At 45.3% G+C, this 22,249-nt stretch overlaps 1 protein-coding gene across 3 annotated transcripts in view; it reads left to right on the top strand.

Moving 5' to 3' along the window:
• The window catches only part of LOC147121610 (1-acyl-sn-glycerol-3-phosphate acyltransferase delta-like), a 342,875-nt gene that overhangs the window by 268,005 nt on the left and 52,621 nt on the right, over positions 1–22,249 (top strand). For all 3 annotated transcript variants that reach the window (XM_085981991.1, XM_085981990.1, XM_085981989.1), the window contains exon 7: positions 4,431–4,506. In XM_085981991.1, coding sequence (XP_085838117.1) covers positions 4,431–4,506 — 76 coding nt within the window. The remainder of the gene's footprint in view (positions 1–4,430; positions 4,507–22,249) is intronic.

The raw sequence follows: 22,249 nt of genomic DNA on the forward strand, positions 1-22,249 counted from the left end.
CGATCAAATTCAGCACTTTGGCGATTTTGAAACCGTTATACTGTAGTCATAATTTCACTGATCTGCTGAGGTCACTTTAGTCACTGGCTTAGGAGGGTCTGACAACTGAGGGCTTTTTACTGTTCCATGGTGAGGAGAGAGCTCTCACATCTGATAACTTAAAGAATTTGAATTCACACTTCAGATTTCGGAGATCGAAACACTGAACATCCATAGGTGATTCCTAATCCAAACCTCAAGCTTACTCTTATAATTACGCAGAAGTAATCACTTGCAATATTCTGCATCTTCCTGTTTGTTACACATTCAGTGTTACAATCTCAGGAAGGTAAGTTTCAAATAGTCAAACCACCGGGGGGAAAAAAACTTTACCTACAAATCTCAAGGGATAGCTATCAAAACCTAGCCTTATGATTAATATAAACACTGCTATGTGGAGATAATAGTCCTGACTGTCTTACATTTATCATTTGAAGTGTCCTTATGGCTGTTTACGCTTCTGAAATGCTTTTAGCGGCTGCACATATGGACATGCTTTGGAGAGGGCGACAAGATATCCAAAATGGATGACTGGGCGTCAACGTGGCGTTGCACACGGTCAGAAGTGAGGCAGCAGCCATTTTTATCCCCAAAACATGTCTTAACGGCCATCGCAAACACTTCGAATTTCTAGGCCTATGCCTCTTAATAAAGCCAAGGATCCCATCTGCTTTTTTAACAGCCTTTTCAACTTATCCTGCCACCTTCAAAGATTTGTGTGCATACACCCCCAGGTCTCTCTGTTCTTGCACCCCCTTTAAAATTGTACCATTTAGTTCATATTGCTTCTCCTCATTCTTCCTACCAAAATGTATCACTTCACATTTCTCTCTCAAATGTCATTCCCTATTTCACCAGGCTGTCTATGTCCTCCTGAAGTTTGTTACTATCCTCATTGTTTACTACATTCCCAAGTTTCATAGCATCAGCAGACTTTGAAATGATGCCCTGTATACCAAAGTCCAGGTTATTAACATATATCAAAAAGAACAGTTGTCCGAATACCTACCCCTGGGGAACACCACTGTATACTTCCCTCCTGTCTGAAAAGCAACCGTTCACCACTACTCTCTGCTTTCTGTCCCTTAGCCAATCTTGTAACCATGCTGCCACTGTCCCTTTAATCCCACCGGCTTTAATTTTGCTGACAAGTCTATTATGTGGTAATATGCCTTTAGAAAGCCCATATACACAACATCAACCACATTACCCTCCTCAAACCTTTCCATTATTTCCTCAAAGAACTCTATCAAGTTAGTCAAACACAATTTACTTTTAACAAACCTGTGCTGACTTTCATTTATTAGACCATACTTTTCTAAATACCAATTAATTTTGTCCTGGATTATTGTCTCTAAAGGTTTCCCACCACTGACATTTATGCATTATTGTTTCAGATCATTTGTAATGGAAGTGACCCATGTTTTTCCCCTTCAAATTCCCCAAACTATTGGCAAAAGGATGAAATTGGGTAAAACACAGCAAGTAACGTCAGGAGCTTTGTTCTTCAACTCTTATTGTCAGCATTTGGCAGTTTGCTGTTATTGTCAGCATTTGGCAGTTTGCTGTACACAGGAGCTTGTATTTTGCACTGGTATTTTCATGTTAGATTATAAATACAATCTTGCATTTTTAAGGGAAAAAATGCACATTGGTGCAATTTTCTCCCTCTAACTCGAGCTATTTTCATAGCTTTCTGTTAAACTTGAAGCTGCCAAGGTATTTTGGAAGAAGGGAATAGATTAGACTAGGTTGAAATAATATCCTCTTAGTTCCAGCACCTGCTTGAATGGAGTGTACACTTGTGAATGCCTTCTCTCTCTAAATGGTTGAGTTCTATGTGAAGTAAATTCAGTCTGAGCCCAGATCTCATCAGATGGAAATTAAAGTTAAGACAATAATCTGACCATGATCAGGTGATTCACTGATGACAGGAGCTTCTTTTTGGCTTTAGTGATTTAAAAAAAAACTTGTGTCCATTTGTTGCCCATGCTTTTACGGGAGGTTCAGTAAAATCAGGCCACTGAAACTGATCAACAAATCCTATGGGTTTTGCGAAAGTCTAAACTTTGAAGTGCGTTAACTGAGCAGCTTCTAAAAAAAAAAAAGCCTCTTCATACAATGCTTCACCAAAACTGCATTCCAGAAGTATTTTATCAGTTTGGTTCTTCCATGATCTCCTTAAAAAGAAAGACTTATATATTTATATAGTGCCTTTCATGACCTTAGTATGTCCCAAAGTGCTTTACAGCCAATGAAGTACTTTTGAAGTGTAGTCACTATTGTAATGTAGGAAACATGGCAGCCAATTTTCACACGGCAAAATCCCACAAACGGCAATGAGATACTGACCTGACGATCTGTTTTTAGTGCTGCTGGCTGAAGTATAAGTATTGCTCTTCTTCGAAATAGTTCAGTGGGATTGTTTACATCCACCTGAGAGGATAAAGTGGGCCTCGGTTTTAATGTCTCAACCGAAAGATGGCACCTCCAACAGTGCGGCACTCCCTCAGTACTGCACTGATGCATCATTCCTAGATTTTGTGCTCCAGTGTCTGGAGTGGGGCTTGAACCCACAGCCTTCTTCCTAATCCTATTAAGGCTGGGAAATTCCTCGGAGCTACTCCCATTCTGCCAGCGTTACTTTGCATTAAAGACCGGTAGAAACCCCAATTATGAATGCAAAACAGGGTTTCCAATGCACTTCTGGGAAAGTAACGCTGGCGGAGCATGAGCATCTCCGAGGATTTCCTGACCTATGATTCTTTTGAATGGTCAGTGGTTCAATTAAACTACTTTGCTTAAACTAAATGCAGAATTAGAGATGTTAATACAGGAAACTCTCGTTTAAATGGCACCTAAATATCCGGGATTCTTTATTAACTGGCAAAATTCTCGCTCTGAAAACAACACCTCAATAACTGGCAATGTTGCCGAGTCCGAGCCCGAGTCTCCTGTGGTGGCCAAGTTAGTCAGTGGGGTTAGTTCTCCAAACTGCCACTACTCGGCTTCTTGGTGCTGTCGGGAGTCGGAACACCTCAAAACCCCTGTAACAGGAGTCTGACTCTCCCACATTGCCGGTAATCTCTTCTGATCCGCCATTTTACAGGGGTACTGTGTGTCTCCCACGCTGCTGGTAGTCATTGCATTGCATTACCCTCAACTGGCAGTACTGTACTTAATCAAGCATCTTCCACCATCCATTTAACACAACATTCTGTAGGTGAGTACCCAATTACTGTATACTGCACATTTCTTGATTTTTTTTCTTTTTCTTTGTTAAAAATAGCCTTGGTAGATAACCCTCTCTGTCATCCGGAAATTTTGCTAAACCGGCAACACGCCGGTCCTGTCGGTGCCGGATAAAAAAGAGTTTCCTGTACATGATTTTTATACCTCAAAGAAAACGAACTTAAAATCATTCTTCTCCTACCAGAGTAATAAATTGTAATCAGTTTTTGAATGCTTTGCTTTTAAAAGTGAAATGGATAAAGATTAGAAAAAGGAAGAATATAAAAGGATATGAGGAAAGAGCAGAAAAATGGGGTAAGATGGCTCCCGTTGAAGAGCTAATATTGACACAAAAAAGAGAGGTTAACATTTCAAGTGGGACCATTCATCCATTCATTACAAAGAATTCCAAGTAATATTGCCAAAGGACTGGGAATGGACTAGCCTCACTTGGCAATGGTGTGGAAAGATCTTGGGACAAGGTGCTGGATTACAAGACCAGGTAAAATAGCAATTTTATGCACGTGGAAATTTGGAATTTTTCCACCAGACCCACTATTATCACTGCAAAGTAATATAAGCCTTTGTACATCGGAAGGTTGTGGGTTCGAGTCGCACTCCAGAGACTTGAGCATGTAATCCAGGCTGACGCGTCCGTGCACTGCTGAGGGAGTGCTGCACTGTCTGAGGTGCTGTCTTTCAGTTGCGATGTTAAACGGAGGGCACATCTGCCCTCAATTGGATGAAAGAGCCCATGGCACTATTTCGAAGTAGAGCAGGGGAGTCCTCCGGTGTCCTGACCAATATTTATCCCTCAACCAATAGTACTAAAACAGATTATCTGATCATTATCACATTGCTGTTGTGGGACCTTGCTATGCGAAAATTGGCTGCCGTGTTTCTTGCATTACAACAGTGACTGTACTTCAGAAGTATTTAATTAGTTGTAAAGTGCTTAGGGATGTCCTGAGCTTGTGAAGGGTGCTATATAAAATGCAAATCTTTCTTTTTAACTCCATTGAAAGCCTCAGTACTAAGAAATTAGTTTTTTAGGCTACAAATGGAAGGAGACTCATCTATCAGTGTTTTGTTTCAGATTTATATAGTATGCATGATTTTAATGTGTTTAAAACATTTTAACATTTCTTTTCGATCTGCAGACGAATCCCACTGGAAGAGATTCCTGAAGATGAAGAGGGATGTGCCGCCTGGCTTCATAAACTGTACCAAGAAAAGGTGAGGTTATCTCTCCGGTGGCTAAAAAAACATTGAAATTATGCCCTCTATACCCAAGTCCAGGTCATTAATATATATCAAAATAGCAGTGGTCCTAATACTGACCCCTGGGGGACTCCACTGTATACTTCCCTCCAGTCTGGAAAAACAACAGTTCACCACTACTTTCTGCTTTCTGTCTTAGCCAATTTTGTATCCATGTTGCCACTGTCCCTTTAATCGCATGGGCTTCAGTTTTGTTAGCAAGTCTATTATGTGGTATGTTATCAAACGCCTTTTGAAAGTCCATATAGACAACATCAACCGCTCTACTTTCATCAACCTCTTCGTTAGTTCATCAAAGAATTCAATTGAGTTAATCAAATGAGATTTGCCTTTAAAAGATCTGTGCTAGCTGTCATTTATTAAGCCATATTTTTCCAAGTGACAATTAATTTTGTCTCGGATTATTGTCTAAATGTTTCCCCACCATTGACGTTAGGGTGATTGGCCTGTTGCTGCCGGGTTTATCCCCTTCCCCTTTTTTGAACAGGGGTGTAACATTTGCACTCCTCCAATCCTGTCCCATATTTAAGGAGGATTGGAAATTTGTGGCCAGAGCCTCTGCTATTTCCACCCTTACTTCCCTCAGCATCCTAGGATGCATCCCATCCGGACCAGGTAACTTTTCTACTTTGAGTGCTGCCAACCTTTTAAGTACCTCCTCTTTAACTATTTTTATCCCATCCAACTTCTCTACTGCCACCTTTACTGTGACATTGGCAGCATCCTCTTTAGTGAAGTCAGATGCAATGTATTACTTTAGTACATCAGCCATGCCCTCTGCCTCCACAAGAAGATCTCCTTTTTGGTTCCTAATTGGCCCCACCCTTCCTTTGACAACCCTTTTGCTATTTATGTTTATAAAAGATACTTGGGTTCTCTTTTATGTCACCTGCTAATCTATTCTCATATGCTCTTTGTCCCTCATTTTCTTTTTCACTTCTCTGTACTTTCTGTATTCAGCTTGGTTATCTACTGTATTATGAGCCTGACATTTATCATAAGCTTCCGTTTTCTGTTTCATTTTCATTTTAATCTCGATACCTTGTCATTCGGCTCTAGCTTTGGATGCCCTTATTTTCCCTCTCGTGGGAATATGTCTACTCTGTCCCTGAACTGTCTCCCCTTTGAAGGCTTCCCATTGCTCATTTACTGTTTTACCTGCCAATCTTTGATTCCAGTCCACCAGGGCCAGATTCCCTTTCAACTCACTAGCTTTTCTCCAGTTGAGTATTTTTTTGTTAATTTGTTTATGGGATGTGGGCGTTGCTGGCTGTAGTGTATGTAACCGTCTACCTTTAAGAGACTATTGTATGTAACCGTTCACCTTTAAGAGAACTATTTTAGGTGTGGCACTACTTGTTTGGCTTCTGTATACGGTAATACCGACGGTGACCACACCGGTATATAAGTGCTGTGGCATGATTTATAGGGCAGATTCGCCCTGACCTTCGAATAGTAAAGTCCTGTTGTATGTTACTCCTGAAGTCTGTGTCGTAATTAACTGCACAACCCACAGACTTTACAGTGGCGACGAGTCCGATCGTACCCTGCGGCAACAATATTTTCAAGCAACGAAAGAGCGTCGAAAAGAGGCAACCGCCCTCGTCATTCGGCTGGGAGAAAACTCAAGGCTGCAGCAATAGAAAGGAGGAAGACTTTAGCGACAAAAACTTCCATCAGCAACAGGCACTGACTGTCCCTTCTGCCACGGTGACTGTGAGTAAGGGAAAGTGAAAAGAATAGCCGGAAGATAAGGGCTGGGCACTCGACCACGGTCGAGGGGGAAAAGGAGCCGGAAAAAAAAAGTCGGGTCCAACGGCGTCGTGAGAGACCGTGACCGGCGGGAAAAGCCGGGCGGTGACCGAAGCCACGAAGCGCTGCGACCGGGAGCGTAGGCGCGGGAAGAGAGAAACTCAGCCGCAGCCGGGGAGAGAAGCACCGGACTGCGAGAGGGCTGGGAGGCGCGATTGGGGTCCGAGCGAGCGGGAGAGGCAGAGCCGACCAAGGGAGACTGCGTGAGAGCCAGTCCAGCGGCTGAACTGTCCTCCGTCAACGGGGTGTAACCAGCGCCGGTAGAGCCGAGTGAGCGGGAGAGAGGCAGAGCCGAGCAAGGGGAACTGTGCGAGAGCCAGTCCAGCGGCTGAACTGTCCTCCGTCAACGGGGTGTACCCAACGCCGGTAGAGCCGAGCGAGCGGGAGAGAGACAGAGCCGAGCAAGGGGAACTGTGCGAGAGCCAGCCCAGCGGCTGAACCTGTTCGCCGTCAACGGGGTACCCAGAGCCGGTCGCCCTGCCATAAAATAAAAAAAAAAGGGAAAGCCTTGAAGCCGACGCGCAGGCTGTGAACCTGAAAGCCAGCGGCCGTCGCCCGTGGGGGAAAGTGTACCACTCCCGCCAGGGAAGAAACGCGGGAAGCCGCCATTAGGCGGGGAAGAAGACAGAAGCGGGAAACCGCCATTGAAGTGGGCGGGGAGAGAAGATAAGAGCGGGAAACCGCCATTTTCGCGGGAAAACCGCCATCTTAGGAAAAAAAAAGAAATAATAATTTAAAGAAATACTTGTGTTGTTCCCAAAGAGAGGAAGATGCCTAAGCGTGGTAACATCAACGATTTTAATTCGGAGATAGAAGACTGGGCCACGTACGTGGAACGCATTGAGATCTATTGTGAGGCCAACAAAATAGAAGAAGACGACAAAGCTATAACCTTGCTAAACTCGATGGGCGCAAAGACATACGGGCTCTTGAAGCATCTACTATCACCAGCTAAACCGGCGGATCAGACTTTCGATGAGATAGTGGCTGTTCTGAAGGATCACTTGAACCCCACACCGTTGATGTTGGCTGAACGATTCAAATTCTATGCGAGAACGCAACGGAAAGACGAAAGCAACGCGGAATACTTGGTCGAACTGCGTAGACTAGCGAAATACTGCCAGTTTGAAGGGAATCTGACAGAGGCATTGTGAGACAAGTTCGTATGTGGACTGTCCAAGGAAGGGACGCAAAAGCGACTACTCGAAGAGAACGACCTTACACTTGACAGGGCTGTCCTTATAGCAGCATCGCACGAAGCCGCAGCGAAAGGAACTGCGGAAATGCAGCTAAAGGCAGCGGCACTCGGTGTGGACCAAATTACCTCGAGTATAACAAAATGCTATCACTGTGGGAAGACAACACACGATCAGAACCAATGCTGGTTTAAGAACCAGGAATGTAGGAAATGTGGCAAACTGGGTCACATCGCTAAGGTATGCCGGCCAGGGAAGAAGACCAACAACCAAAGGAAGCCATCACAGAAAAAGTACAACAAGGTACACAAGGTGGCTGAGAAGAGTTCAGACGAACAGAATTCAGACTCAGACCCAAACGGCCAGGAGCTGGGTAGTCTGAGAATTCATAATGTGAGTAAGGAAGCTGACCTACAAACTATCTGGGTCATGCTAAAAATAGCTGGAGTCCAAGTGAAAATGGAGTTGGACACTGGATCAGCTGTATCAGTCATAAATCGAAGGGATTACCACAGGCTATTCTCACATATACCCTTAAGAGATACCAAGTTCGTATTGCAGACATACACGGGGCATAAAGTATACCCCATGGGAAAGATAAGAGTCAAGGTGAGAGATAGGGGTAAAGAACACCCAAGAATGAACTTATACGTACTACCTGAGGGAGGACCACCACTTCTAGGACGGGAGTGGATCAAGAAAATAGACATGGAATGGCACTACCTACAAGCAATGACGAGTGAGGACTCGGTGCAGACAAGCAGCTCAGACTCTGAGCCGGAAGACGATAAGTCCAGCCCAAGTATGAAAAACAAGGTTAACATGAACTCACTGACTAAGGTTGGAAAAACGATGGCGTGTATAAAGACAGAGAATTCTGAGTCTGTTCAAGTTACAGACATATGCATTACGGAGGAACACCGGGCTCAAACTCAACGTTATCTCAAAGTACGACAACAATTAGAACAATTGAGTTACTGTCTTGTACAAGAGATGAAAACAATGAAAAAGTTCTATGACACCGAATGGGAGAGTCTGGAAAGACAACAGAACCTGCTGGCTCAAGCAGAGAGCGACCATAGAGCCATCGTGACCAATTACCGATCACATCTCCCTTATGATGTTCAGGAGTTAGAATATTTGCATGATCTAGAGATACAGCATAAAGGCAAACCACGCTACACTGAGGATTTTGTCCTGCAATTGGAGACGGAGCTAGTGCAGGCAAGGTTAAGAGAAGCTGAATCGCAATGTGCACTTAAAGAGATGCAGAAAAAAATCTTGGACATAGAAAAGAGAAACGCTTCTTTACCTGATGAGAATAATGTGGCCATGTTGCAAGAGGAGCTTATAGGGGCGAAACTGAAAGAAGCTAAGCAAAGGATGTTGGAACTTGAAACACAGAACCAAATCAGCAGTAACCAGCTATGTCGAGCAGAGAAGGAGCGCAATGGTCTACAGGAGAAGGTGCAATATCTCTCAGCCCAGAATAAGGGACTACTCACTCAGTTAAATGAAAGTAAAGGGAAAATGGCTGAGGTAGACTGCAAGAATAAAGAAGATTTGATGGCAGTGAGACTTCGAGAGGCAGATAGCATAGCAGCCTTGGCTGAACTCCAACAGAAAATTGCGAAAGAAGCAAATGAAGAGGAATCTTCAGGAAGCCAGGATTTTATTCCAGTTCTTCTCTACGACTCCTTACAAGCAGAGTGTGAGAAGTTGAAAGAACAGTATGAACAGGCCCAGGCTATAATTCTGGAGGGGGTTAACTCGGCAACCTCCGAAAAGCTAGTTTCAGTAGAAGCATATGAGCAACTAAAGGTTGAACATGAGCAAGAAGTCCAAAGGCTGCAGGAAATTCTTGATGAGCTCAAGGCCAAGACAGACTCATCGGTAGAAGTTCCATCCATAGATGAGAAATTAGAGGTGAAAGACATGGCAGAACATGAAAGACAAGATGTCCAAGAACTCATAAAAATATTGAAGGAAACCCAAGACAAATATGAGGCGGCAATGACCGAGGTTCAACAACTTGAAGAACAGATTCAACGGGGAATCCTTTCAGTGGAAGAAAAGGAGACTGTAAGAATGGCCCCTGAACATGAGCTAGAGAGCATCAAGGCGCAACTTCTCCGAGCGCTGAAAGCCAAAGTACAAGAGGAAAAGAAGGTGAAAGCATTGGAGGAAAAGGTGGATGAAATGGAGAAGACTCTGATCCACAGTGTTCCCGTGGAAGAGTTAACGGTCAGCCAACTCCTTCATATGCTGAGGGACAAGACTCTGCAATGGGAACAATCTGAACACGAGCTTCAATCTTCAAAGGGAAGGAGTTCGTAGCTCTCAAAAGTTATGGAAATAGCTGAGGTTGCAACACAGATTTTACTGGGATGCCAAAAGTACACTGAATCACGTCTATGTGAACAACAGAATGTTGAAACAGCTGCTCCAGTAGAAGGATTGAATAGCCCGATCAATCAATCCCCAATGGAAGGGGAAGTGTTGAAATCACAAATGAGGTCCTTAGTGAAGGATTTGCAGGAAACCCAGGAAGAGCGGGATGACTATGAACGCATGAAGAAGTCCCTTCAGGAAAGATGTCTAGGGAGGGAACATCAGTCGGCTAACGTCCAGTTGGGTAAGGAAGAAGTAGCAGGCCCTCTCGCTAGACTAGCTCAGGATGACACCGAATATTACCATGACCTGTTGAGTGACACGGAATATTACGAGGACTTGGTCTGCCCAGCTTGTGATGAAAACTCCCAAAGTGCAGAAATCAGGATGAAGCACTTAAAGTCTAAGGAACATAGGGAGATGGTGGCGCTACAGCTGGCAGCTGAGAAGGGAGCCCCGAGAGTCTCCAAGAAGCAAAAAAGGAAAAGACGAAGCCGAAGATGATAACCATCTAAATCATTACCACTTCTAATGGGAAAGTAGGGAAAAATTACTAAGGCAGTCCAGCTGTTTGTAAAAGTCAACACTGCTGGTTCAGCAGGACGGAAGTTCAAGCTGTTACGTCAAGGGAAAGACTATTGGATGAGTCACTCTAGCAATGTGAACCGGCTACACCACAGAGATGTTGTTCGGACCGAGTCAAGACCAGAGACTGAATCTGTGAACTGTTCCCACAGAGACTGAACCTGTGAACTGTTTTCCGCAGAGACTATATCTGTAAATTGTTTTACATGAAGTTGAATATATGTTATGTTTAATGGGGAATACGTATGTTGTAAGCTAAAAAGGGAGGATTGTAGTGTATGTAACCGTCTACCTTTAAGAGACTATTGTATGTAACCGTTCACCTTTAAGAGAACTATTTTAGGTGTGGCACTACTTGTTTGGCTTCTGTATACGGTAATACCGACGGTGACCACACCGGTATATAAGTGCTGTGGCATGATTTATAGGGCAGATTCGCCCTGACCTTCGAATAGTAAAGTCCTGTTGTATGTTACTCCTGAAGTCTGTGTCGTAATTAACTGCACAACCCACAGACTTTACACTGGCAAGGCCAGCATTTATTGCCCATCCATAATTGCCCTTGAGAAGGTGGTGGTGAGCTGCCTTCTTGAACTGCTGCAGTCTGTGTGGTGAAGGTACTACCACAGTGCTATTAGGGAGGGAGTTCCAGGATTTTGACCCAGCGATGATGAAGGATCGGCAATATACTTCTAAGTCAGGATGGCGTGTGACTTGGAGGGGAACTTGGAGGTGGTGGTGTTCCCATGCGCCTGCTGCCCTTGTCCTTCTAGGTGGAAGAGGTCGCAGGTTTGGGAGGTGCTGCCGAAGAAGCCTTGGCGAGTTGCTGCAGTGCATCTTGTAGATGGTACACACGGCAGCCACGGTACGCCGGTGGTGGAGGGAGTGAATGTTTAAGGTGGTGGATGCGGTGCCAATCAAGCGGGCTGCTTTATCCTGGATGGTGTCGAGCTTCTTGAGTGTTGTTGGAGCTGCACTCATCCAGGCAAGTGGAGAGTATTCCATTACACTCCTTATTTGTGCCTTGTAGATGGTGGAAAGGCTTTGGGGAGTCAGGAGGTGAGACACTCACCGCAGAATACCTAGCCTCTGACATGCTCTTGTAGCCACAGTATTTACTTGGCTGTTCCAGTTAAGTTTCTGGTCAATGGTGACCCCCAGGATGTTGATGATGGGATTCGGCGATGGTAATGCCGTTGAATGTCAAGGGGAGGTGGCTAGACTCTCGCTTGTTGGAGATAGTCATTGCCTGGCTCTTCTGTGGCACGAATGTTACCTGCCACTTAGCCCAAGCCTGAACGTCGTCCAGGTCTTATTGCAGACGGGCATGGACTGCTTCATTATCTGAGTAGTTGTGAATGGTGCTGAACACTATGCAGTCATCAGCGAACATCCCCATTTCTGACCTTATGTTGGCGGGAAGGTCATTGATGAAGCAGCTGAAGATGGTTGGGCCTTGGACACTGCCCTGAGAAACTCCTGCAGCGATGTCCTGGGGCTGTGATGATTGACCTTCAACCACCACAATCATCTTCCTTTGTGCTGGGTATGACTCCAGCTAGTGGAGCACTTTCCCCCCCCCCCCCCCCCGATTACCATTGACTTCAGTTTTACTAGGGCTCCTTGATGCCACACTCAGTCAAATGCTGCCTTGATGTCAAGGGCAGTCACTCTCACCTCACCTCTGGAATTCAGCTCCTTTTTCTATGTTTGGACCAAGGCTGTAATGAGGTCGGGAGCCACGTGGTCTTGGCGGAACTCAAACTGTGCATCAGTGAGCAGGTTTTTGGTGAGTAAGTGCCGCTTGATAGCACTGTCAATGACACCTTCCATCACTTTGCTGATGATTGAGAGTAGACTGATGGGGTGGTAATTGGCCGGATTGGATTTGTCATGCTTTTTATGGACAGGACATACCTGGGCAGTTTTCCACATTGTCGGATAGATGTCAGCATTGTAGCTGTACTGGAGCAGCTTGGCTAGAGGCGCGGCTGGTTCTGGAGCACAAGTCTTCAGCACGATAGCCGGGATGTTGTCGGGGCCCATAGCCTTTGCTGTATCCAGTGCACTCAGCTGTTTCTTGATATCACGTGGAGTGAATCAAATTGGCTGAAGACTGGCTTCTGTGATGGTGGGGACCTCGTGAGTAGGCCAATATGGATCATTCCTCGGCACTTCTGGCTGAAGATGGTTGCAAACGCTTCAGCCTTTTCTTTTGCACGCACGTGCTGGGCTCCATCATCGTTGAGGATGGGGATATTCATGGAGCCGCCTCCTCCCGTTAGTTGTTTAATCCACCACCATTCACGACTGGATGTGGCATGGGCTGCAGAGCTTTGATCTGATCCGTTGATTGTGGGATCGCTTAGCCCTCTCTATCGCATGCTGCTTCCGCTTTTTAGCATGCATATAGTCCTGTGTTGCAGCTTCCCCAGGTTGGCACCTCATTTTTAGGTACGCCTGGTGATGCTCCTGGTATGCTCTTCTACACCCCTTATTAAACTAGAATTGGTCCCCTTGCTTTGTGGTAATGGTAGAGTGAGGGATATGCTGGGCCATGAGGTTACAGATTGTGGTGGAATACAATTCTGCTGCTGCTGATGGCCCACAGCACCTCATGGATGCCCAGTTTTGAGCTGCTAGATCTGTTCTGAATCTACCCCATTTAGCACGGTGGTAGTGCCACACAACATGATGGAAGGTGTCCTCAGTGTGAAGACGGGATTTTGTCTTCACAAGGACTGTGCGGTGGTCACTGTTACCAATACTGTCATGGACAGATGCATCTGCGACAGGTAGCTTGATGAGGACGAGATCAAGTAGGTTTTTCCCTCGTGTTGGTTCTCTCACCACCTGTCGCAGGCCCAGTTATGTCCTTCAGGACTCGGCCAGCTCAGTCAGTAGTGGTGCTACTGAGCCACTCTTGGTTAGAAACATTGAAGTCCCCCACCCAGAGTACATTCTGTGCCCTTCCTACTCTCGGTGCTTCTTCCAAGTGGTGTTCAACATGGAGGAGTACTGATTCATCAGCTGAGGGAGGGTGGCAGGTGGTAATCAGCAGGAGGTTTCTTTGCCCATGCTTGACCTGAAGCCATGAGACTTCATGGGGTCTGGAGTCAATGATGAGGACTCCCAGGGCCACTCCTTCCCGCCTGTATACCACTGTTTATATTCACATTTGATTGTTCCTTGTCCTTTTCCATAACTACTGTAAACCTAATGAGATTGTGAGCATTGTTTCCCAGATGTTAGAACCACAGGGGATGAAGGGTAGAGAAATGGGAGTAAAAAAAATGGAGGGAGCAGGAGTTTCTCACACTTGTCTGAAATGTTTCTTCCTTCCCATGATTTCCAGCTAAAATGTATGCTTTGTCAAATTGCATTTCCTGCTCCACTGTTGTTTCTGGGCAATAGGTCAGTCAATTTCTATCTTTGTTGTTTGAGTAACTGCCAATTGAATTCTGTAATAATTATTGTTTGTAAGATAGTTTATTACTTTGGGAGCAGCAGTATGAGTAAAAGAGATAAGAGTGTTGGTTGTCAGTTTGTGGTTTCAAGACTGTAACCTAAGCAACAGGCTGAGAAGCTGTCAGGGAACCCAAACAGCAAGTTTGATTAATGCATCTTATCTAACCCCTGAGATCAGACTACAGTGTTAAAATTACTTATTTATAATGTATTCCAGATCTGTGTTCAATCTTTCCAGTTGTGGTCTTGTTCTATGAAACAGCCTTTTCTCTTGTTACTGACCAGGGGCAGAAGTAGAGACCACCTGAGGGCCTAGGCCCAGGTTAAGGCCTGCAGAAACCGGGCATAGGTTTTTCTGGTTTCCAGGAGAAGTCATAACACTGTCCCACCCCCACAACAACCACCACCACCTAGGATGGTCATCTGCTCCAGACTTTCTGGTATGCTTTCTATGATAGGTGCCCCTAGTGGTGTGGATGCTGCATTGGCAGGAAATCGGACAACGTCTAGTCCACCTGCGTCAGCAGCATAGGGGAAAATTTTAACTCCCACAAATGGGTGGGTTTGGTTCTGGTGGGAGGTTGAAAAGCTGAAGATCTGAAACGGGATCTCAACCCGCCCACTTCTGGTTTTAATCCCCCCCCAACGCGATCTGTCTGCTTCCCCGCCCCCCACTTCACAATCAGACCCCCCACCGACAACTACCCTCCCCCTACAATCATGCCCCCCTCCAATACTCCACTAGACCTGCCTGCCCTCAGCTTGACTGCGGCCTTGTGCTGCAGACTTTTCCCCACTTGCCGAAAGGCAGCCAGCCTGTCAAACAGTGTTGTGGCTGTACTAGAGCAGCTCGGCTAGAGGCACGGCTGGTTCTGGAGCACAAGTCTTCAGCACGATAGCCGGGATGTTGTTGGGGCCCATAGCCTTTGCTGTATCCAGTGTGCTCAGCTGTTTCTTGTTATCATGTGGAGTGAATCGAATTGGCTGAAGACTGGCTTTTGTAATGCTGGGGACCTCAGGAGTAGGCCAATATGGATCATCCACTCGGCACTTCTGGCTGGCTGTGGGCAGAAACCTACAGAAGAAAATTTAACTGCAGGATGTTCGGGGAAACCCGTACTTCCAGGTTTCCCAATCCTAACTCCACCACCCCCCCCCCCCCCCCTCCTGGCCCTGGCACTGAATGTGCCCTGAAGATAATTTCGGGGCTATAGTTTTCCAGTGGGCACATCTTCGCACTTGCATCAAGATATGCCCATAGAATAATGTTATGGGACCATAATATTATTCCATACCCAAACAGAATAACTGCTGCAAATGAATAGGTTTCTTTCATTAGACCCAGCAGCCACACAAATTTTGCCTTGCAACCATGAATGAATAACTTGGGTTCTGGCCAGTGAGTAAATGGAGGATATATGTCACAGAGCCACTGGATATGTCCATGTATCCAATGAGCTCATTCAACTGATAAACATATTGTGTAATGTTTCCTGCCAATGCTATGGTCTTAAGTCAAAATGCCAATTGATAAAATACCAAGTTACTGGTGGAATGGATAAATTCCATTGCATTTGTCTTTTTTTTTCCATACTAACCATCATTTTACTATTTTTTTTGCCATCACTGGAATCATTTGTCTAATGGTATCCCATATCTTGAAAACAGAAATGCTGTTTAGTGATGTGAATCACTGCTGGCTTTGTTTTTGTCCTGTTGGTTTTATACTTGACTTGGCGACATTACAAGTTTGAGGTCTGCCTTAGATATTCTTGCAAACATCATTGTGGGTCATTACTGAATGCAAGATGCTGGGAATGCTTGAAGGAAGGTGCTCACACTGCCCAATATCTAATTATACACTAGAGTACCATGGGGTTGTAACAATAGGACCCACTTGTCATCTTAACTGGATATCATATTTTGCACTTGCCCTCACTTGTACTACTCCAATTTCTCTGAAGCCGGACTAAGAAACACTTGGTGAGATGAAGCCAAATATGAATTATTAAGCTACTTTATTTTATAGACAGCAAATGCAGGTACAGAGGAACAGATGTAATCAAATCTCACCTTGATTCAACTAACTATAGAACAAGAAAAATAATGAACATATGCATTCATACAAGACTCCATTCCCAGCCCCCCACCCCAGCTACAATAAACATTGGACCCTTCACTGCCACGTGACTTTATAATTGGTCTGCATGGAAACTTGTATTATGTTTCTTGCATATAACTTGTTTTTGTGTAATTTCTGTTTTGATTCTTAGTGCCATGTTAGAAATTGTCAAATACATTTTTAAACATTTTCATAAGTTATTACTGAATATTTGTTTTATTCAAACTATATTCTCTCCACCTGCTGATCAATTTTTTTAGTTACTGACAGTAATTAGTTTAAATCTTCAATTAGATTATTTCAAATTTGAGATTTTCACAATCTCATTCTAGCTATATTGAAACTGCAGTCAGAATCATTTGATAGCTGAATTAGGTTTAGGGATTTCTGGTTATAAATGGAAAAGTAAAGTTAAAAAGTTAACCATGCACAGAGCCTATGATTGAACAAGGTAAATTTGCTAGAAAAAGAGAAAATAGAATGAGAATAAACTAGCAAGAAATATAAGAGCAGATTGTAAGAGCTTCTACAAGTATGTAAAAAGGAAGAGAGTAGCAAAAGTAAACGTTGGTCCCTTAGAGACTGAGACAGGTAAAATTATAATGGGGAATAAGGAAATGGCAGAGACCATAAAGAAATATTTTGTATCTGTCTTCACAGTAGAATACACAAAAATTATACCAAAAATAGTGAGAAACCAAGGGGCTAATGAGAGTGAGGAACTTAAAGTGATTAAGATCAATAGAGAAAAAATACTTGAGAAACTAATAGAACTAAAAGCCGACAAATCCCCTGGACCAGATGGCCTACATTCTAGGGTTCTAAAAGAGGTGGCTGCAGAGTTGGTGGTTGCATTGGTTGTGGTATTCCAAAATTCCCTAGATTCTAGAACCGTCCCAGTGGATTGGAAGGTAGTAAATGTAACCCCACTATTGAAGAAGAGGGAGAGAGAAAACGGGGAACTACAGGCCAGTTAGCCAGACATCATTCATCGGGAAAATGTTGGAATCCATCATTAAGGAAGTAGTAACAGAGCATTTAGAAAATCATAATATGATTAGGCAGAGTCAACACGGATTTATGAAAGAGAAATTGTGTTTAACAGATTTATTAGTTGTTTGAGAATGTAACTAGCAGGGTAGATAAAGGGGAACCAGTGGATGTAGTATATTTGGATTTCCAAAAGGCATTCGATAAGGTGCCACATAATGCTATGCAACATAAGGGCTTATGGGGTTGGGGGTAATATATTAACATGGATAGAAGATTGGTAAACAGACAGAAATCAGAGTAAGCTGTAACTAGTGGGGTGCTGCAAGGATCAGTGCTTGGGCCTTGGCTATTTACAATCTATATTGATGACTTAGATGAGGAGACCGAGTGTAATATATCCAAGTTTGCTGATGATGTAAAGTTAGGTGGGAAAGTAAGCTGTGAGGAGGACACAAAGAGCCTGCAAATGGATATAGACAGGTTAAGTGAGTGGGCAATAAGGAGTATAATGTGGGGAAATGTGAGGTTATTCACTTTGATAAGAAGAATAGAAAACAGAATATATTTTAAATGGTGAGAAAGTATAAATGTTGATGGTCAGAGGGATTTAAGTGTCACAGGAAACATAGAAAGTGAGCATGTAGGTACAGCAAGCAGTTTGGAAGGCAAATGGCATGTTGGCCTTTATTGCAAGGGGGTTGGAGTACAAGAGTAAGGAAGTCTTACTACAATTCTACAGGGCTTTGGTGAGACCATACCCAGAGTACTCTGCACAGTTTTGGTCTCCTTATTCGAGGAAGGTCATGCTCGTCTCAGAGGCGGTGCAATGAAGGTTTACTAGATTCATCCAATGTCCCAGACTCCTCCTTCACCATCCCTGGATATGTCCTGTCCCACCGGCAGGACAGAACCACCAGAGGTAGCGGCACAGTGGTATAGAGTTGGGAGGGAGTGGCCCTGGGAGTCCTCAACATTGACTCTGGACCCTATGAAGTCTCATGGCTTCAGGTCAAGCATGGACAAGGAAACCTCCTGCTAATTACCACCTACCGCCCTCCTTCAGCTGATGAATCCATACTCCTCCATGTTGAACACCACTCAGAAGCACTGAGGGGAGCAAGGGCACAGAATGTACTCTGGGTGGGGTACTTCAGTGTCCATCACCAAGAGTGCTCGGTAGCACCACTACTGACCGAGCTGGCCGAGTCCTGAAGAACGTGGCTGCCAGACTGGGCCTGCGGCAGGTGGTGAGAGAACCAACACGAGGGAAAAACCTACTTGACCTCGTCCTCACCAACCTACCTGTCGCAGTATTGGTAGCAATGACCACCGTCTCCACAGTCTGTGTGGAGAAAAAGTCCCGTCTTCACACTGAGGACACCCTACATCGTGTTGTGTGGCACTACCACCGTGCTAACTGAGATAGATTCAGAACAGATCTAGCAGCTCAAAACTGAGCACCCATGAGGCGCTGTGGGCCATCAGCAGCAGCAGAATTGTATTCCACCACAATCTGTAACCTCATGGCCCGGCATATCCCTCGCTCTACCATTACCATCAAGTGAGGGGACCAACCCTGGTTCAGTAAGGAGTGCACAACAGTATGCCAGGAGCAGCACCAGGCGTAACTAAAAAAAAAAAAAAAAAAAATGAGGTGCCAACCTGGGGAAGCTACACCTTAGGACTACATGCATGCCAATCAGCGGTAACATCATGCTATAGACAGAGCTATGCGATCCCACAATCAACAGATCAAATCAAAGCTCTGCAGTCCCGCCACATCCAGTCAAGAATGGTGCTGGACAATTAAACATAGAAACATAGAAGATAGGAGCAGGAGTAGGCCATTCGGCCCCTCGAGCCTGCTCCGCCATTCAATGCGATTATGGCTGATCATCCAAATTCAGTACCCTGTCCCTGCTTTCTCCCCATATCGCTTGATCCCCTTAGCCTTAAAAAAAAAAAAAATATATATCTAACTCCTTCTTGAATATATTTAATGAATTGGCCTCAACTGTCTTCTGTGGTAGAGAATTCCACAGGTTCACCACTCTCTGGGTGAAGAAATTCCTCCTCATCTCAGTCCTAAATGGCTTACCCCTTATCCTTGGACTGTGACCCCTGGTTCTGGACTCCCCCGCCATCGGGAACAGCCTTCCTGCATCTAGTCTGTCTAGTCCTGTTAGAATTTTATAAGTTTCAATGAGATCCCCTCTCATTCTTCTAAACTCTAGCTAATATAAGCCTAATCGACCCAATCTCTCTTCATACATCATTCTTGCCATCCCAGGTATCAGTCTGGTGAATCTTCGCTGCACTCCCTCCATGGCAAGAACATCCTTCCTCCGATAAGGCGACCAAAACTGCACACAATATTCAAGATGTGGTCTCATCAAGGCCCTGTACAACTGCAGCAAGACATCCTTGCTCCTGTACTCGAATCCTCTTGCTATGAAGGCCAGCATACCAGTTGCCTTCTTAACCGCCTGCTGCACCTGCATACTTACCTTCAGCGACTGGTGCACAAGGACACCCAGATCTCGTTGCACTTCCCCTTCTCCCAATCTATTGCTGTTCAGATAATAATCTGCCTTGCTGTTTTTGCCACCAAATTGGATAACCTCGCATTGATCCACATTATACTGCATCGGCCATGCATCTGCCCAATCGCCCCACCTGTCTAAATCGTACTGGAGTTTCTCTGCATCCTCCTCACAGCACACACGCCCACCCAGCTTTGTGTCCTCTGCAAACTTGGAGATATTACATCTAGTTCCCTCGTCTAGATCATTAATATATATTGTAAATAACTGGGGTCCTAGCACCGATCCCTGCGGTACCCCACTAGTCACTGCCTTCCACTCGGAAAAAGACCCGTTTATTCCAACTCTTTGCTTCCTGTCTGCCAACCAGTTTTCTATGCAAGTCAGTACCTTACCCCCTAACAACTAACGGGAGGAGGAGGCTCCATGAATATACCCATCCTCAATGATGGCGGAGCCCAGCACGCGAGTGCAAAACACAAGGCTGAAGCGTTTGCAACCATCTTCAGCTAGAAATGCCGAGTGGATGATCCATATCGGCCTCCTCCTGAGGTCCCCACCATCACAGAAGCCAGTCTTCAGCCAATTCTATTCACTCCACATGATCTCAAGAAACGGCTGAGTGCACTGGATACAGCAAAGTCTATGGGCCCCGACAACATCCCAGCTGTCGTGCTGAAGACTTGTGCTCCAGAACTAGCCGTGCCTCTAGTCAAGCTGTTCCAGTACAGCTACAATACTGGCATCTACCCGGCAATGCTCAGTTATGTCCTGTCCACAAAAAACAGGACAAATCCAATCCGGCCAATTACCACCCCACCAGTCTACACTCAATCATCAGCAAAGTGATGGAAAGTGTCGTCGACAGTGCTATCAAGCGGCACTTACTCACCAATAACCTGCTCACCGATGCTTAGTTTGGGTTCCATTAGGACCACTTGGTTCCAGACCTCATTAGAGCCTTGGTCCAAACATGGACAAAAGAGTTGAATTCCAGAGGTGAGGTGAGAGTGACTGTCATTGACATCAAGGCAGTATTTGACCAAGTGCGGCATCAAGAATCCCTAGTAAAATTGAATAATGGGAATCAGGAAGAAAACTCTCCACTGGCTGGATTGATACCTAGCACAAAGGAAGATGGTTGTGGTTGTTGGGAGTTCAATCATCTCAGCGCCAGGGCATGTTTGCAGTTGTTCCTCAGGGCAGTGTCCTCGGCCCAACCATCTTCAGCTATTTCATCAATGACCTTCCCTCCATCATAAGGTCAGAAGTGGGGATGTTAGCTGATGATTGCACAGTGTTCAGTTCCATTCGCAACTCCTCAGAAAATGAAGCCGTCCATTGTCTGCATGCAGCAAGACCTGGACAATAGTCAGGCTTGGGCTGATAAGTGGCAAGTAACTTTGGCCCCAAACATGTGCCAGGCAATGACCATCTCCCAACAAGCGAGAGTCTAGCCACCACCCCTTGACATTCAATGCATTACCATCATCATCCTGGGGGTCACCATTGACCAGAAACTTAACTGGACCAGCCACATAAATACTGTGGCAACAAGAGTGGGTCAAAGGCTGGGTATTCTGCCGCGGGTGTCTCACCTCCTAACTCCCCAAAGCCTTTCCACCATCTACAAGGCACAAGTCAGGAGTGTGATGGAATACTCTCCACTTGCCTGGATGAGTGCAGCTCCAACAACACTCAAGAAGCTCGACAGCAGCCCACTTGATTGGCACCCCCATCCACCACCTTAAACATTCACTCCCTTCACCACCGGTGTACTGTGGCTGCAGTATGTACCATCTACAAGATGCACTGCAGCAACTCACCAAGGCTTCTTCGGCGGCAGCACCTCCCAAACCCGTGACCTCTACCACCTAGAAGGACAAGGGCAGCAGGTGCATGGGAACCATCAGCTGCAAGTTCTCCTCCAAGTTGCACACCATCCTGACTAGGAAATATATCGTCGTTCCTTCATTGTTGCTGGGTCAAAATCTTGGAACTCCCTCCCTAAGAGCACTGTGGGAGCACCTTCACCACAAGGACTGCAGCGGTTCAAGAAGGCGGCTCACCACCACCTTCTCAAGGTCAATTAGGGATGGGCAATAAATGCTGGGCATGCCAGCGATGCTCACATCCCAGAACGAATAAAAAAAATTGATTCCTGGGATGAGAGGGTTGTCCTATGAGGAGAGATTGAGTAAATCGGGCCTATACTCTCTGGAGTTTAGAAGAATGGGAGGTGATCTCATTGAAACATTTAAGATTCTATGGGGAATTGACAGGGTACATGCCGAGAGGTTGTTTCCCCTGGCTGGAGAGTCTAGAACTAGGGAGCATAGTCTCACGATAAGAGGTCGGCCATTTAAGGTCGAGATGAGGAGGAATTTCTTCACTCAGAGGGTTGTGAGTCTTTGGAATTCTCTGCTCCAAAGGACTGTGGATGCTGAGTCGTTGAGCATATTCAAGACTGAGACAGATGGACTTTTGGACTCCAGGGGAATTGAGGCCTGAGAACGGAAGGAGCAGACCTGGAGGGAGTGCAGCGAGAGCGGAGCAGTCCCGAGCGGCAGGAACCTGAGACCGGAAGG

Source organism: Somniosus microcephalus, chromosome 3 (genome assembly GCF_052327205.1).
Source record: "Somniosus microcephalus isolate GS21.2 chromosome 3, FLI_Smic_1.0, whole genome shotgun sequence".
In the NCBI taxonomy this organism is placed as follows: Eukaryota; Metazoa; Chordata; class Chondrichthyes; order Squaliformes; family Somniosidae; genus Somniosus; species Somniosus microcephalus.